This window comes from Lontra canadensis, unplaced genomic scaffold (assembly GCF_010015895.1).
Source record: "Lontra canadensis isolate GAN:19392208 unplaced genomic scaffold, GSC_riverotter_1.0 scaffold11, whole genome shotgun sequence".
NCBI lineage: Eukaryota > Metazoa > Chordata > Mammalia > Carnivora > Mustelidae > Lontra > Lontra canadensis.
In genome coordinates, this window is record NW_022631005.1 from 5,749,080 (window position 1) to 5,763,292 (window position 14,213).

General features: G+C 39.1%; 1 protein-coding gene across 3 annotated transcripts in view; it reads left to right on the forward strand.

The window, feature by feature from the left end:
• Positions 1 to 1,007: 1,007 nt before the first annotated feature.
• The window catches only part of UBE2E3 (ubiquitin conjugating enzyme E2 E3), an 87,206-nt gene continuing 74,000 nt past the window's right edge, over positions 1,008 to 14,213 (forward strand). The window contains exons 1-3 of one of the 3 annotated variants that reach the window (XM_032856048.1): positions 1,008 to 1,414; positions 2,450 to 2,668; positions 4,439 to 4,489. In XM_032856048.1, coding sequence (XP_032711939.1) covers positions 2,475 to 2,668; positions 4,439 to 4,489 — 245 coding nt within the window. In that variant the 5' untranslated portion in view covers positions 1,008 to 1,414; positions 2,450 to 2,474. Of the gene's footprint in view, positions 1,415 to 1,684; positions 1,821 to 1,853; positions 2,010 to 2,449; positions 2,669 to 4,438; positions 4,490 to 14,213 lie in introns of those variants that run through there. The other 2 variants (XM_032856050.1, XM_032856049.1) reach the window with 2 other exon arrangements.

Sequence of the window (14,213 nt, forward strand, 5' to 3'; positions counted from 1 at the left end):
CTGGAGGAGATCTGGGTTGCAAACAGGAAGTTTTCATACTTCTGGCTACTTTGTGCCTGGGGCAAAAGCTGCAGAGTCCACCTGGACACCGTAAAAGAGAATGACAGAACAAAAGTAACCTTCATTATCCTCATCTGAAGTTTTTTCTGTGTGGACATTCTGACCCAGTATCACTCAGGGCTTCTTTTACCAGAACTGTTGTCTAGCATGCCCATCAGAATAGCCCCGCAGGAGAGTCAGGTTTGAGCACCGCTCCCCCACAACTCCCTTCCTTCACTTTAAAAAATCTTGAGCAAGACATTTAAAATAATGTTTTGGATTTTTAAGTTTTTAAAGCATTCTGAAGGACTTCCCTTTGGAGGCTGAGGGCCAAAGAGAAGCAGAGATTGGTCTCCCCGTCTCTAAACTCTTTTTTCCTCCTTCAGTGCCCTAGACCCCATCTTGGCCCTTTGCCTCCAGGGGGGCAAGAGGCACCTTCCCTCCACGGGTGTGCCTGGCCTCGTCCACGACACCCATTAGTTTCCAGCCTTCTAGGGCTTTGGGGGACTCCCGACCACGCGTCCACGGTCCTTGCCCAGGCGTAGGGGCCTCGGGGTCCACGCCGTCCCCAAGGCAGACAGAAAGGATGTGGCCAGCCCTGGGGATGACCTCGGCCAGCTCGCCCCTAAAGCACACCGGCCACAGCCTGCGGGGCGGGTAGCCCAATGGGCAGCCTCGCTCGGGAGGCGGGCTCAGGCCGGAAGCCACCCCGCGGCACAGCGGCCCCACGAGACGGCGCCCGCGCCCGCGCCCTCTCCGGCACGGGCTCCACGGCGAAGGGCGGCAGGGGCCAGCCCGCTGGGTCCCCGCCGCGCTCTTTGTCCTGGCCGCGCGCGGGCGGACGCGTGCGCCCCCCGGGTGAAGGGAGGCGCGGAGAGAGCGCGCGGGAGCGCGCAGGGAGAGCTCGCGCCCGCCGGGCGCCGGGGGCGCGCGCCCCTCCGCCAGGCAAGCATCGAGCACGCGCGCTGCCGCCGCGCCCGCCCCTCCCCCCGCGCTCGCCTCGGAACTTGCTGACTGCGCGGCCGGGAGGAGCCGAGCCGGGCGGCGGCGGCGGGAGGCCACAGCGCGCGGGGGTCTCCCGCGTCCCCTCCGCCTCGCCGAGAGCTCGCGCCCTCGCCCAGCCGAGCTTCTACCCCCCCCTTTTTTCCGAAGGCGCTGGGCGGCGCCACCCTCCGGCCGGAGCCCGGCACTGCACAACCCCCTCCGACTTTCAATGTTCCACACTCCCCGGCCAGAGCCTCCTCGGCTTCTTTTTTTCCCTCCCCCCCCCCTTCCCCCCCCCCCCCGCCGCCCCCTTTTCCTTAAGGAAGGGTTTTTTTCTCTCTCCCTCCCCCACACCGTAGCGGCGCGCGAGCGGGCCGGGCGGGCGGCCGAGGTAAGCGGCGGGGCCGGGGGGCCGCGTGGGGGGCGGCCGGGGCGGCGGCGGCGGCGGTGGGGGAGGGGGCGGGGGCGGGCAGCTTTGTTCGCGCCGGGCGCCCGCGCCGCCGGTGTCCGCGAGCCGCGGCGGGGCCGGCCGGGCTGCTCGCATCACTTGGCGCCCGGCGCGGCGAGCGCTGCCCGCGGCCCCCGCGCGGCCCTCCCCACAAAGGGCCGCGGAGCTGCGTGGCCGCCGCCGCCGGCCGCGGCTCGCCTCCGCAGGCGCGGAAATTTGTTGCACTTCTTGGGGCTTTGTTTGTTTGTTTTGCCTCTGATTATTTTTTTTCGTTATTTTGGACAAAATGTCGGTCCGTGATGTAAAAATTGAGCGAGGAACCTTGATGGCATTGGGAGCTTTGCAGAAGGTGCAGTTTGGATTCTGCTTTTCCCAGGGTGGCAGCTCGGTCTTGGCCGGATGAATCTTCGCTGCTGGCCGTGGAAACGGCTAGAGCAGCTTGTTAGTTGATTTTTAAATTCCTAAGTGTTGTATTTAAAGGCTTACGTGCACAGAGGAGGAATCGCCACCTTAAATAAGCATATGGGCGATTAACAGGGTATGTTTTCCTCTCGGAAAGGGAATTTGGTAGCTTTGACCAATGTCAGTGTGTAAATATTTAGACGTTATTAGTGACTTTTTAACATTTTTCAGCGAGATCTGTTATTTACAGTGTGTCATATGTTATTAATGCTCGTTGCCTAAGTTCCCTGGCAAATCTGTTTCATGCCTTCTGAGAAAGTAGACAATTGATAGATTGTCCAAGGGATGGAAAAAATGTGAGTGGGTTTTCTAACTTGAGTTCGGTAAATCCTTGAACGCTGGCGTTGCGAGACACATCACCTCCCCTGTAACCTTGCTGTGTGATGAGATAAGTGTGAACACTTTGAAGTGTTTTTCATTAAAATCCGACTTCAGGTGAATATCGAGAGAAGAAAATGCTATTGGTTTATTTCTTAGACTTAATATTTCCTCCCCCCCTCCTTTTCTCTTTAAAAGTTTTCCAAGAAATAACTTCACCAAGATGTCCAGTGATAGGCAAAGGTCCGATGATGAGAGCCCCAGCACCAGCAGTGGTAGTTCAGATGCGGACCAGCGAGACCCAGCCGCTCCAGAGCCTGAAGAACAGGAAGAAAGAAAACCTTCTGCCACCCAGCAGAAGAAAAACACCAAACTCTCTAGCAAAACCACTGCTAAGTTATCCACTAGTGCTAAAAGGTAATGTGTCAAAGGATAAAGCACATTATCATGTTGTCTTCCAAATGGTTGGACACTTCTGTTGGTTTTACAGAGCAGTGGCATTGGTTCAGAAATACTTCGTGATCACTTTTATTTGCACTTGAATGAGTTGTCATTCTTTAGATGGTATATAAGCCACCTCCCTGGAATTGTACTTTTAAGTGAACTTACTCTGCTTTGGTAACTTCAGTAAGAGTGTCCTTGAGTAGAGCCTGGACTAACATTCTGACAGATTGTTTTAGGAGTTGGCAAGGAAAATTTGGTGAGCCCAAATTAGCTGGTACATTGAGGATGTTCCTTTTTATGAGTCATACTCTTCTTCATTGAAATTGACACTTCTACAGATCAGCAGTGCTTCTCCATGAAACTTAATGATTAGAAATGATTATGTTTGCTAGAAAATTTGTAAATTCAAGGCCTTGGCTATATTTGAAAGGTTTAAAATTGTGCTCCAAATTTGCTTTCAGTTTTATAAACATGACTTGAAGTCATGCATCCCAGGTACTACTTTTTTGTAGTTAACTTATGGTTATGGCTTGTATTCTTGTGAATGCAAATAAAAAAGTAGCCATTTATGATTGGGTGGCACTTGGCTATTGAAAACTTCATTATATTTGTGACTCTTCACTCTGAAACTTGTGGATATGCTTGACATGTTAACACTCAACAGCAGAAGAAACATTTTGTTGGGTATATATGAAAGGTCATTTGTTTTCTGTTGATTTCTATTATTTTTGATGGCAAAAAAAAAAAGATTCTGTCTCCACTGTAGTAGTAGAGGAATATCCATGAAATCTATTTAATTATATATCAAATATGTCTATAGCATTCGCCAATATTGACATTTTGTTGATTTTTATTGATCACAACTAAAGGAAAAGGAAAATACAAAAACTGTTCAAATATTGCATTCTGTAGTGATTTAGAAGTAATCTTATTTTTCTATGAACTTTCACCTTTATTAATAACCAAGTATTAATGATTTGAGAATGTTTTATTAAATAGCAGCAGTATTTTAAATAATTTAGAGTCCTCAATTTGCTGTAATCTTGCTGAGGAACATGTTAAACACCTCTTAAGTTTTGAAAGCATTTTAAATTTGAATAAAATCGGAGAACTGCTTTTTTCCCCCTTAAATAGGCTGTCTATCTTATTATTTCTTTCCTCCCAGATTTATTCAATTTTAGGGCTGTAGTTAAGATTAAGGAAACAGAATTGGTTTAAATAAGAATGTCAGAGTCCTTTAGAAGTTTTTCACTGATAAAGATGTTTGTAAATTTTAAACTTTTTTTGACATAAAATATTGTCAAAACTGTTAACATACTCATGTAATAACTTGTTAATTCTTACCTCTGTAAAAGTGACTTGAAGTCATTGTCAAATATTCTACTGCTTTCCCTCCTCCCTTTTTATCTCATTTGCATATAAGCTTGAAAAGAGAATTTCTTTGGTAAAAAGTGTTTTAAAATAGATTTTATATCCTTTATTGAGTACTAGTAGAGGACTATTTCTCAGATCAGGTGTGAATGTCATACTTATTTACAGTAGCAAGTGAGAAAAAAGCTGCAAAGTTTCTGTTAAGGGATTTGGGTTATGCCTCTGAGAACAAAGAGGAAGCAGCCATGTTAGCATTACTGAAGGCAAAGCCAGCCTTGCATTTAACTGCATGGTGGTAGAGGGCAGTGTAATTCCCCGGTTATTCTGTAGACTATCTCAAATCCTTTTTGTCTGTTTTCATTTCACTAACAGAATTCAGAAGGAGCTAGCTGAAATAACTCTTGATCCTCCTCCTAACTGCAGGTAAGAAACAAATTTTGTTGTTTTGATGATAAAATGTGGGAAAATAATCAAAAGATTAATGTATCGGCTCTGGATATGTGTGCTGCAGAAGAAGCTACATTTGCTTCTCTTCAGCTTTGCAAGTGGATTAAATACAAATTGTCTAAGGTGAATTAAACAAGTTTGGGGGAAGATACTCCTTAGCATGTATCATACATTTTAGATTTTTGAATATACCGATTTTGTGCTTCTTACTGAGATTAGTGTGAATGGTGCTGATTTTTGTTTTGTTGTAACATTTCTGTAGAGTGTTTTCTCAGAAGTACATTGCAGAAACTTCTAAAATTTTCTAAGCTTTAAAGTTACTGCTTGTGTGCAATCTGAACTGACCTTCCAAATTTAGAAATTGCTGAATGTGGTGTTACAAAATGTAAATGCAGTAAACAAGAGTATAGTTTCTGTTTGATATATTCAGTAATGTGCCTTAAGGACAGATTTTATGTGCTAAGCTAATGCTTTTAGTTGTTTTCTAGAGAATGCATTGTTGCAATTATTTGTATTTTAATCAAATGTCTTAATTATTTGGGAAAATTCTTAATAATTTTGGTTCTTGAAATATGTCTATGAAAAGGAGTAAATGAATTGGAATTTGTAGGAGCAGTTCATTTCAATGAAACTCTTGTAGAATAATTTAAAATTGTTGGTTGGTGTAAGGTGCATTAAAAAGTAACTGGTTGACAATTTTGTTTGTAAACGTTTTTTCAGTTGTCATACTTAGTGCTTTATTTTCAACAGTGACTTTATGGCTTCCAAAATTCATCAAACTCAGAAAAATAGTTTTGTAGATAATTTACATACAGATATGTGCTCAAGAGCGATAATGCCGGCTAGAAATAAGGCAGTGTTAAGGTTTGATATGAAGATGTTTTCTTGTCTTACCTGTGTTTTTGCTCTGAGTTGTGTTCACTTGTGATGATCAGACCTATCTCTGCAGTCTACTTGAGATATAATTGGGTTTAATTCAATTGCTTCTTGTGTGTATTAACTCGATCCTTAGATAAGGTGATCTGATCCTGATTTATCCAGCGAATTAACAGTTTTGCTCATATTTATGATCAGCTATTTAGTTGAAAAGGCAAACATGAATGTAAACTAATTTTAAACAGGTAGTGGTATGTCAGATTTCAAAGGATTAAGAGCTGTGCTGTCCAGTAATGTCGAGACTAGCCACTTGTGGCTATTGACTGACCACTTTGGTTGTCCAAAATGAGATGTTCTCTAAAGATAAAATATACATTGAATTTTGAAAATTTAGTATGAAGAAAAAAATGTAAAACACCTTATTGATTTTTAAAAGTATGTATTACATGTTTAAATGATAATATGTTGGATATGTTTTTAGATAGAATGTTTTAAAAATTTATTTTTTTTTACCATTTTAATATGGTTATTAGAAAATTTAAAATTATGTGTGTGACTTGTATTACATTTCTTTTGAACACTGTTGCTTCAGAGAATAAATAAATCAAAATATTCCTTCCAGCCTTCTCGTTGGTGTGTCAAATCTGTAGCCATTTAGTGAGGTCAGGTTAAATTTGCTCTCTGGAAGAATCACTTAACTTGCAGAGTGTATTCTGATATTTCCCTTTATAAAAGATACAAAGATCTGTCAATTTAATACTCTTTAATGTTTCAAAATTGCATGTAAGGTCAATCATTTTTAAAGGTTGCTGTTGATTTTTTGCAAATGGCAAAAACTAGTGTACATGCATAAATCTAGAGAGCCCAGTAGACAATGTGTTGAATGCCCTTGGAGCAGTAGTGTAGTGTTGCAGTTGCTGAAGAAGTATGCTTTACGTGTTTAACCCAGGAGTGGTTGCACAAGGTCACTGAGGATTCATCCTGTAGTCGAAGTCGAATGTTTCTAGGAGGCAGAAAGTTTAACTTGTTTGTTTTTCTGTTTGTATGCCATATTTCATTTCAGTCCATGAAGTAATGCTTCAAATTTAGTGATCAGTGCAATAGCGAACCTGTGGGCTTGGGAACAATAACATGGACTGGATCATCTGTGCTTTCCCTGGTCACAACTTGGGATGATTGCAAACTTTTTCAAATTACATATTTCAGGGGCACCTGGGTGGCTCAGTGGGTTAAGCCTCTGCCTTGGGCTCAGGTCATGATCTCAGGGTCCTGGGATCGAGCCCTGCATCGGGCTCTCTGCTTGGTGGGGAGTCTGTCCCCCCCCCCCCCCCCCCCCCGCCTCTCTGCCTTCTTGTGGTCTCTGTCAAGTAAATAAAGAAAATCTTAAAAAACAAAACAAAACAATTACATATTTCAGTTCTCTAGTTCTTTTAATATTTAAATTTCATTGTGGCTGTGTGACTAAAGAAAAAATAAACAGAAAATTATGAGTTTTAATAGGGAACTGGGAGAAGTTGTGTCTTAACTAGTTTGGGGATGGTCGTTTTCATATGTCTGATGTGTAATAGCCAGGTACTTTTGTGTCTTTTATTCTAAGTGTCAAGAAATTTTTTTGGGTGGAAGATGATCTAGTTCTTGTCCTTGACAGGAATTTGGAATATTGTTTAGTGGAAGCATTTTAGGATTTTGAGAGCTAAATCTGAATTTGTGTTGTATTTTTACCTTCATATCAGATATGTGATAGATTGTGGTATTGTAATTCATAGGTGCATGGGTGAGAATTTTAGCTTTACAGTGATTATACAGTTTAAGTTTATTAATTTATGTTATAATTTAAGATGGAAGTCTGTATTAATAAATTCTAAAATGTGTGAATTCATATTGTTTGAATCTGTGAAACCTAATACTTTTTTGACTTTGATGTTTGACTTCCATATGTAGCTAATTAATCAGAATTCCATTATGGTTTTGAAAATAATTTTTACAAGCTCATCAAAGTATGTGACAGATTTAATTCTTCCTTAGGGAAGAAATGTAAAGTATATCTGTGTACATTCAGGAAAAAGTTGATTGAAATACAACAAAACTCAGCAAAACCAAAATTACTCAGATGAGATTAAGAATTCTCTTAGATCCCTTACTCCCCTCCTGTGGTTTATTAATAAAATACCCTTTTTCTTATGTTATGTATTTCCTTATTATTATATAGCTGCATCTAATACATATGTACCACGAATGATCTTAGGATAATCTTAACTTTGAATTAAGTGTGTGGCTTAAACAGGTTTGAATATATTTTGATAGTAATGATACTTCTTTTCCTGATAGTATAAAATTTGATAAAATGTTATTTCCAATGATTTGATGGCATTTCAGTTTTTAGGTCTTAGAGTTCCTTATTAGGCCAGAGCATTCTATTTTTTTATAACTTTTTAAAAAATATTTTATTTTTCTATTTGACAGACAGAGATCACAAACAGGCAGAGAGGTGGGGTGGGGGAGCAGGCTCCCTGCTGAGCAGAGAACTTGACCTGCGGCTTGATCCCAGGACCCTGGGATCATCACCTGAGCTGAAGGCAGAGGCTTTAACGCACTGAGTCACCCAGGCGCCCCAGGGCCAGAGCATTCTCAGCATAGGAATTTAATATTTATGTAGTGGCTTTAATTTATATTGTTTACATACTGTATTCTAAATTATGGTATAAATATTTCGTACATCAGTGAGAATGAAGGAAAGTTGTGTTATGGGCATTTCCCTATATGTTTTTGGAGAAAGTGATTGACTAGAATTGTTGAGTAATATTCTATTAAGACATTTACATTCCCACTGTGTCCCAGAGGGTGCCCTGTCCTCTCACAGTAACCACTTATACAAGTGGCAAATGTTTAGGAAATTGTTGGATTTTTAACTCTACCTTTAATTCTTTCCATATATGAAAAGGCACAAATTTTCACTTCTTAAACTATTCTTCAATATATTGAGATTAAAGAATCTGTGTTAAAGTTAGATATTCAGGAGCATTTGTACATAGTTTTTGGATGTGGGAAAGGCCTTCTCATTGGAGGGAGATGTAGTAGTATCAGGTTATTAACAGTATTAATAATGTGTGTGCTTGTAGAGCTGAAAGATACTATAATACTTGTAAATTTTGCTAACATCCCCTTTTAAAAATAAAATTAATACAAGAAACAATTAAGTTCTATACCAGAAGCTGGCAACTCTTGTTTCCTCATAAACCTCTCATTGTCTAACTGTGGGTGAACTCTCCCTTGTGTGGGTTACTGCTGCTTGCCACCATTTTCTAGGGTAGACTAGAACTTTGCTGCTCATAGGGTGCTCTTCAGATCAGCAGTGTCTACATCACAGGTAAGATTGTTAGAAATGCAGAATCTTGCCTCTGCTGCAGAAATATTGAATCAGAAACTGAATTGCAGCAAGATTCCCAAGTGAATTGTATGTGTGTTAAGGTTTCAAAACATTGGTCTGGGTTCAAATCCCTGGTCTGCCTCTTATTAGTTGTATTATTTTAGATCAGTTAGGATATATTTCTGTCTTTCAGTTTTCCTAAATGTAAAATGGAAATTAAAATAATCCCCCACAATAGGTTTATTTGTGAGGATTAAATGAGTTAGTATGTTTTAAAGTTTAGTAATAGTGTAAATTGGATCAGTAAAGTGACCATAGCATAATTAAAGGGAGAGATGCTGTTTAAACACATGCCCTTACTCTTGCTAGCATTTTCTCTAGTGGGTCAGCATCATACTATAGGAGTAATTTTACTTTAAGCAGTTTAGTGTCTATTTGAGAACACATCAAACAAAATTTTGTGTGTGTGTGTGTATCTGTGTGTATATATGTATATATATATTTTTTATATATATATACCTTGGAATATATATATTCCTTGGAACTTCAGTAAAAAAGAAAATCTAAGGACATTGGGCAAAGATGAAGAAATAGTATATCCCTTTTAAAGGAATATGCATAAGGTTAATGATACTTAATTCAATAGGGAATGCTCTGACTCTCTCTGAAGTAAATTGTAATGAAAAATTTAAAAATAAGGGTGACAGTTATGTTTTCCCTTTTAAATACCCTGTTATAAAAATTTGCAGTTTTACTGAGAGTGAGATTATATCAATATTTATAAAATTAAGATTCTGAATTGGTATAGTTTGCCAGTTATCTAAACAGAGCAATTTTTTCCTTGTCTTTAATTTTTGGAAGCTTTTTGTAATAATGAAACGTAATAATCAAAATAACATGTGATATTTACATAACTTAGTTGCTTATACATCCTTTTATTTTAATTTTATTTTACTTTATTTTGGGGGGAGGAGAGGGAGAGAGAGAGAGAATCTTAATAAGTAGGCTCCATACCCAGAGCAGATCATGACTGGAGATGAAATCAAGAATCTGTATGCTTAACTGACTGAGCCACCCCCTTGTCCCTACAGTGCTTGATTTTAAAGCCTTCCGCATATATATATATATAGCTTTTTTTCTGATTGTTGTTATTGTTGATATTAGGCAGTGTATGCTATGTGAAGGAAGATACTTCTTTTGTAAAATGAAATTGTATCTCTTTAGTCATCTATTCTTGTATTTTGAAATCTTAAAAAAATTTTAGAACTCTTTTTTATAAAAATTAAATCTTAATTGGAAGCTCATTTTTTTTAAAGATTTTATTTATTTATTTGACAGAGATCACAAGTAGGCAGAGAGGCAGGCAGAGAGAGAGGAAGGGAAGCAGGCTCCCAGCTGAGCAGAGAGTCCGATGCAGGGCTTGATCCCAGGACTCTGAGATCATGACCTGAGCCTAAGGCAGAGGCTTAACCCACTGAACCACCCAGGTGCCCCGACAGCTTGTTTTCTTAAACAGATAAATATGGAACTACTCTGACTGAAGATGTTTTCCCTACCACCCCTCTGTGGTCATCCACTGATGGATAGCTCTTATTATTTTATTAATTAAATATTGTCATATGCACAGACTCTGAAAAATCATGAGGATTTGTTTTTGGAGACTTGGGCATTACTGATAATTTTAAATGATGTTTTATGTTTCATTAAGCTAATATGAGCTTCTACACATGAAATATGTAATACCTTATGTTGATGCTGTATACTATAATTATTTACTTGCTTGTCTACCTCCTGCAATAGTAAAGCGTTCCTTTGAAAGGAGGATGGTCTTACACATTTTTGTAACTCTTGCTTTTAGAGTGTTTTGCATTGGAAGATTTGTTATATTAGTAGATACATTGAAGTCTGTCAAATTGACAGGAATAGAAATTCCAGGCAAAACTGACTTTGGATTGGAGAAGGTCCACTAAAAATTCCATATAGGTGCACCTGGGTGGCTCAGTCAGTTGAGTGGTTGCCTTCGGCTCAGGTCATGATCCCAGGGTCCTGGGATAGAGTCTTGCTTCAGGCTTCCTGCTCATCAGGGAGTCTGCTTCTCCCTCTCTGTGATCTCTCTCTCAAATAAATAAGTAAAATCGTTTTAAAAATCCCATAAATTCTTTTCTTTTTTTTCATAGTTATGATTTTTAGTAGTATAATTATTTGAAGCATTTAGCTCCTGTTTCTATTATAAAAGGAAATTGATAATTACAGTAAGCTTAATTACTTGGCTCATATGTGCCAGCATAGCAGGAGGACCCAGTGCTGTTGTGACCAAAAATTTTTTCCAAAAGAATGACTTGATTGAAAACAATATTTTAACCCCAAAAGGTCACGTTTTTATTAGGGATCTATTATGTTCAAAGCATATAATACAGTTAGAAAGTAGGTGAAAACCGTCTATGCGTTTACTACCAATTGTTTTGTTACTTTCTATAGTTAACCAATTGGTACCTTATTCCCTCCTTGAAAAGAGTTGCTCTAACGACAGATGGATATGTTTAGTTACAAGAAAATCAGCAAATTTTTCTTGCTTTGAGTGCAGGGGCATTCGGATTGAGAATGGTGAGCTTGATTTGCCATTTTCATCTTCCCTACAAAAGAGAGATAAAAAACATGATAAAACCACTTGTAGATTGAGAGAAATAGAAATGATTTTTTTCTTCCTATACTGCTTTTGACAGGGAAGTATATTTGACATTTTATTAGAATCTAGAAGAAGAAGGTCTCTTTAAACTTTTTCTTTTGCCTCTAGATCAGTAGTTCTCAACTGGGGGTGATTTTTGCCTCCATACTCCTCCCTATGAGCTCCACCCTCTTCAAAAAAAAAAAAAAGTCTGAGGAACAGTTGTCAATCAATGCCTGGAGAAACTTTTTTTTTTTTTTTGCTCTCAGCTAGGGGAAGAGGAGTTGCTACTGATACTTAGCGAGTAGAGGTCAAGGGTGCTGCTACATGCCCTGCAGTGTGTAGGACAACCCCTCTACAACGAAGAATCATCTGGGCTAAAATGTCCCTAGTGCTCAGGTTGAGAAATCCTGCTGTAGTTACTTTGATAGCTTGCCACCTGAATTGTTGCATAGTTTTCTTTTTACCATTTTCCTGTCTTTTTTTCTTTTTCTTTTTTTTTAAAGATTTTATTTATTTATTTGACAGATAGGTAGAGAAGCCGGGGGGGTGGGGAGCAGGCTTCCCTCTGAGCAGAGAGCCCAATGCGGGGCTTGATCCCAGGACCCTGAGACCATGACCTGAGCTGAAGGCAGAGGCCTTAACCCACTGAACCACCCAGGTGCCCCCCATTTTCCTGTGTTTAGTGATGACTGCTTAGTACATTCTCATACACCTTCCTCTTCTCCCATGCTATGGTTTACATTTATTGTATATTTTTTGACATGTGTGTATGTTGTTTTTTATGTGAAACCACAGGAATGGCTACCTTGAATACCTGTTAAATTATGGTCTATTGAAGCCAGAAATGCTTTCGGCAGTATTTTCATTTCTTTTCTGTCTTCTACCATTTAATTATACCTCTGCATGATCTAGCTTTAGGTAGTTGTATCTGTGTTCTACCAGAAATATTGAAGTGTGGTGCATCAAGGAGAAATACCATACGAAAAATCATTAAAATTCAGCTTTACATTGAATTATAAACAGGTTAGAGAGCCATGGTCTTGATTTGGTTTTTAGTTTCATCATTAAGACAGTACAGAGATTATTCACTTCTGTTATTGTTCTAAGTCCACAATCTTTTATTTCCAACCCTTGGGGCCAGTTGTGTTTCAGAGTACAGAAAACTTTAGATTTCAGAAAGGGAATATGATATGTTTGCTGTACCTTATGTCACAAATCCAGTGGGATCTTCAAACACATAATATATCTACACCAAAAAGTATGAATATTTATATTAAGTGGATAAACAGAGAATACAGGTAGTTTCAGGTTAGTTCATGTTTGGTGTTTCTGCCAGATTATTTTTCTCCAAACTTATTTTTAAAACCTTTGATTTTTAGAGCTTTTGGGATTCCAGAATTGTGGATCAGTTGACTGCAGCCACTTACACGAAAGAGTGTTTTGAAGTTGGTCTGCTTTCCTTTCTTTTACCGGTTTCCTAATAGCAGTTTTCAATTTCTTACTTTTTATTTTTGGATAATTGCTTTTGTTGTTGTTGTTATATGACTCATATGTTTAATTAGAAAAAAATTTTAGACTCTTGGTTTTAGAATTCTTTCCTCTTAAGGTGAAACTGTAAGCATCAGTTTCTTTTTAAGTTGTGTATATTGGATTACTTTTCCACTTGGTTACTAAATATTGTCTTTTAATCATTCCATTTTTTTCTATAAAGAATTATACCAAAAGCAAGACATCCTTTAATACTTAAACATAGGACTTGCCATTTTTATGTATGCATTTTGTCCTGCAGCATTTGAGTACAATTGGGCAATAAAAGGATACATTAAATTTTGCTGTGCTAACAAACCAACCTAGAAGGCTCATAAGCATAAACATAGAAAGGTTTATTTCTCTTGCTCATATGAAGTCTGCTGTAGGTCCAGGAGCTCTCCTGGGTAGCTCTTCCACTTGTGGACTCAGATTGTGCTTCTTGCATCTTGTAGCTCTGCCATTTGAAGCATGTGTCTAAGCAAGAGAGGTAAAGGGTCATGTGCCAGCTTTTAAGAGCTTTGGTCTGGAAGTAGACCTGAGTTAATCTCCTGGCCTCAGCTAACTGCACGGTGGCTGGAAAATGTGGGGGAGCATATGGATATTCAGTGAGAAATCAGTTTTTCTGCCACAAAGGATATATACTTCCATTAGTAGATGACTTTCACTCTTACTTCAAAAGAGGAAATAATTGAGCATCCAGCCTGACACTGGACTGGATTCCATAGTATAGTACATGTTAACACACTAACTTGTTTCATTCCCAGAAGAACCCTCTAAAAAGTCATTCTTGTTAAGATTTCAAACCTGAATCTTAAGAGTAGTTGAGAAGATTTCCAAATGTCACGTATATAGTGCATATACATAACAGATGCGGGGCAAAAATCTAGGTTTACTTTTTGACATAAAAGTAAGGACTTCTGCTTTTGTACAGAACTGCTTAAGAGATCTGGCAAAAACATTCAGAGTTGATTATGGGTTTGTAGGTGCATGCTTAGTTTAAGTATATCTCCCCTTTGTTTGTTTATAGTTCCTTGAAGGATCCAAAAATACTGCTTGTAGGGTTTTAGAACCTGGTGTGTAAGGTCCAGATGGTGAGTTGGAGAAAGAAAAGTGTTTCCTTCTTTGGCTTGGGGGTGCTAGGTTTTCTTACCTTTTTTTTTTTTTAATCATTTAAGCTCTTTTAACTTAACTTAGTGTCATTAGCACACCTACATTTTTTAAGTCTAAGTTCCTTAATTTTTAAAAATAATTTAAGCTTC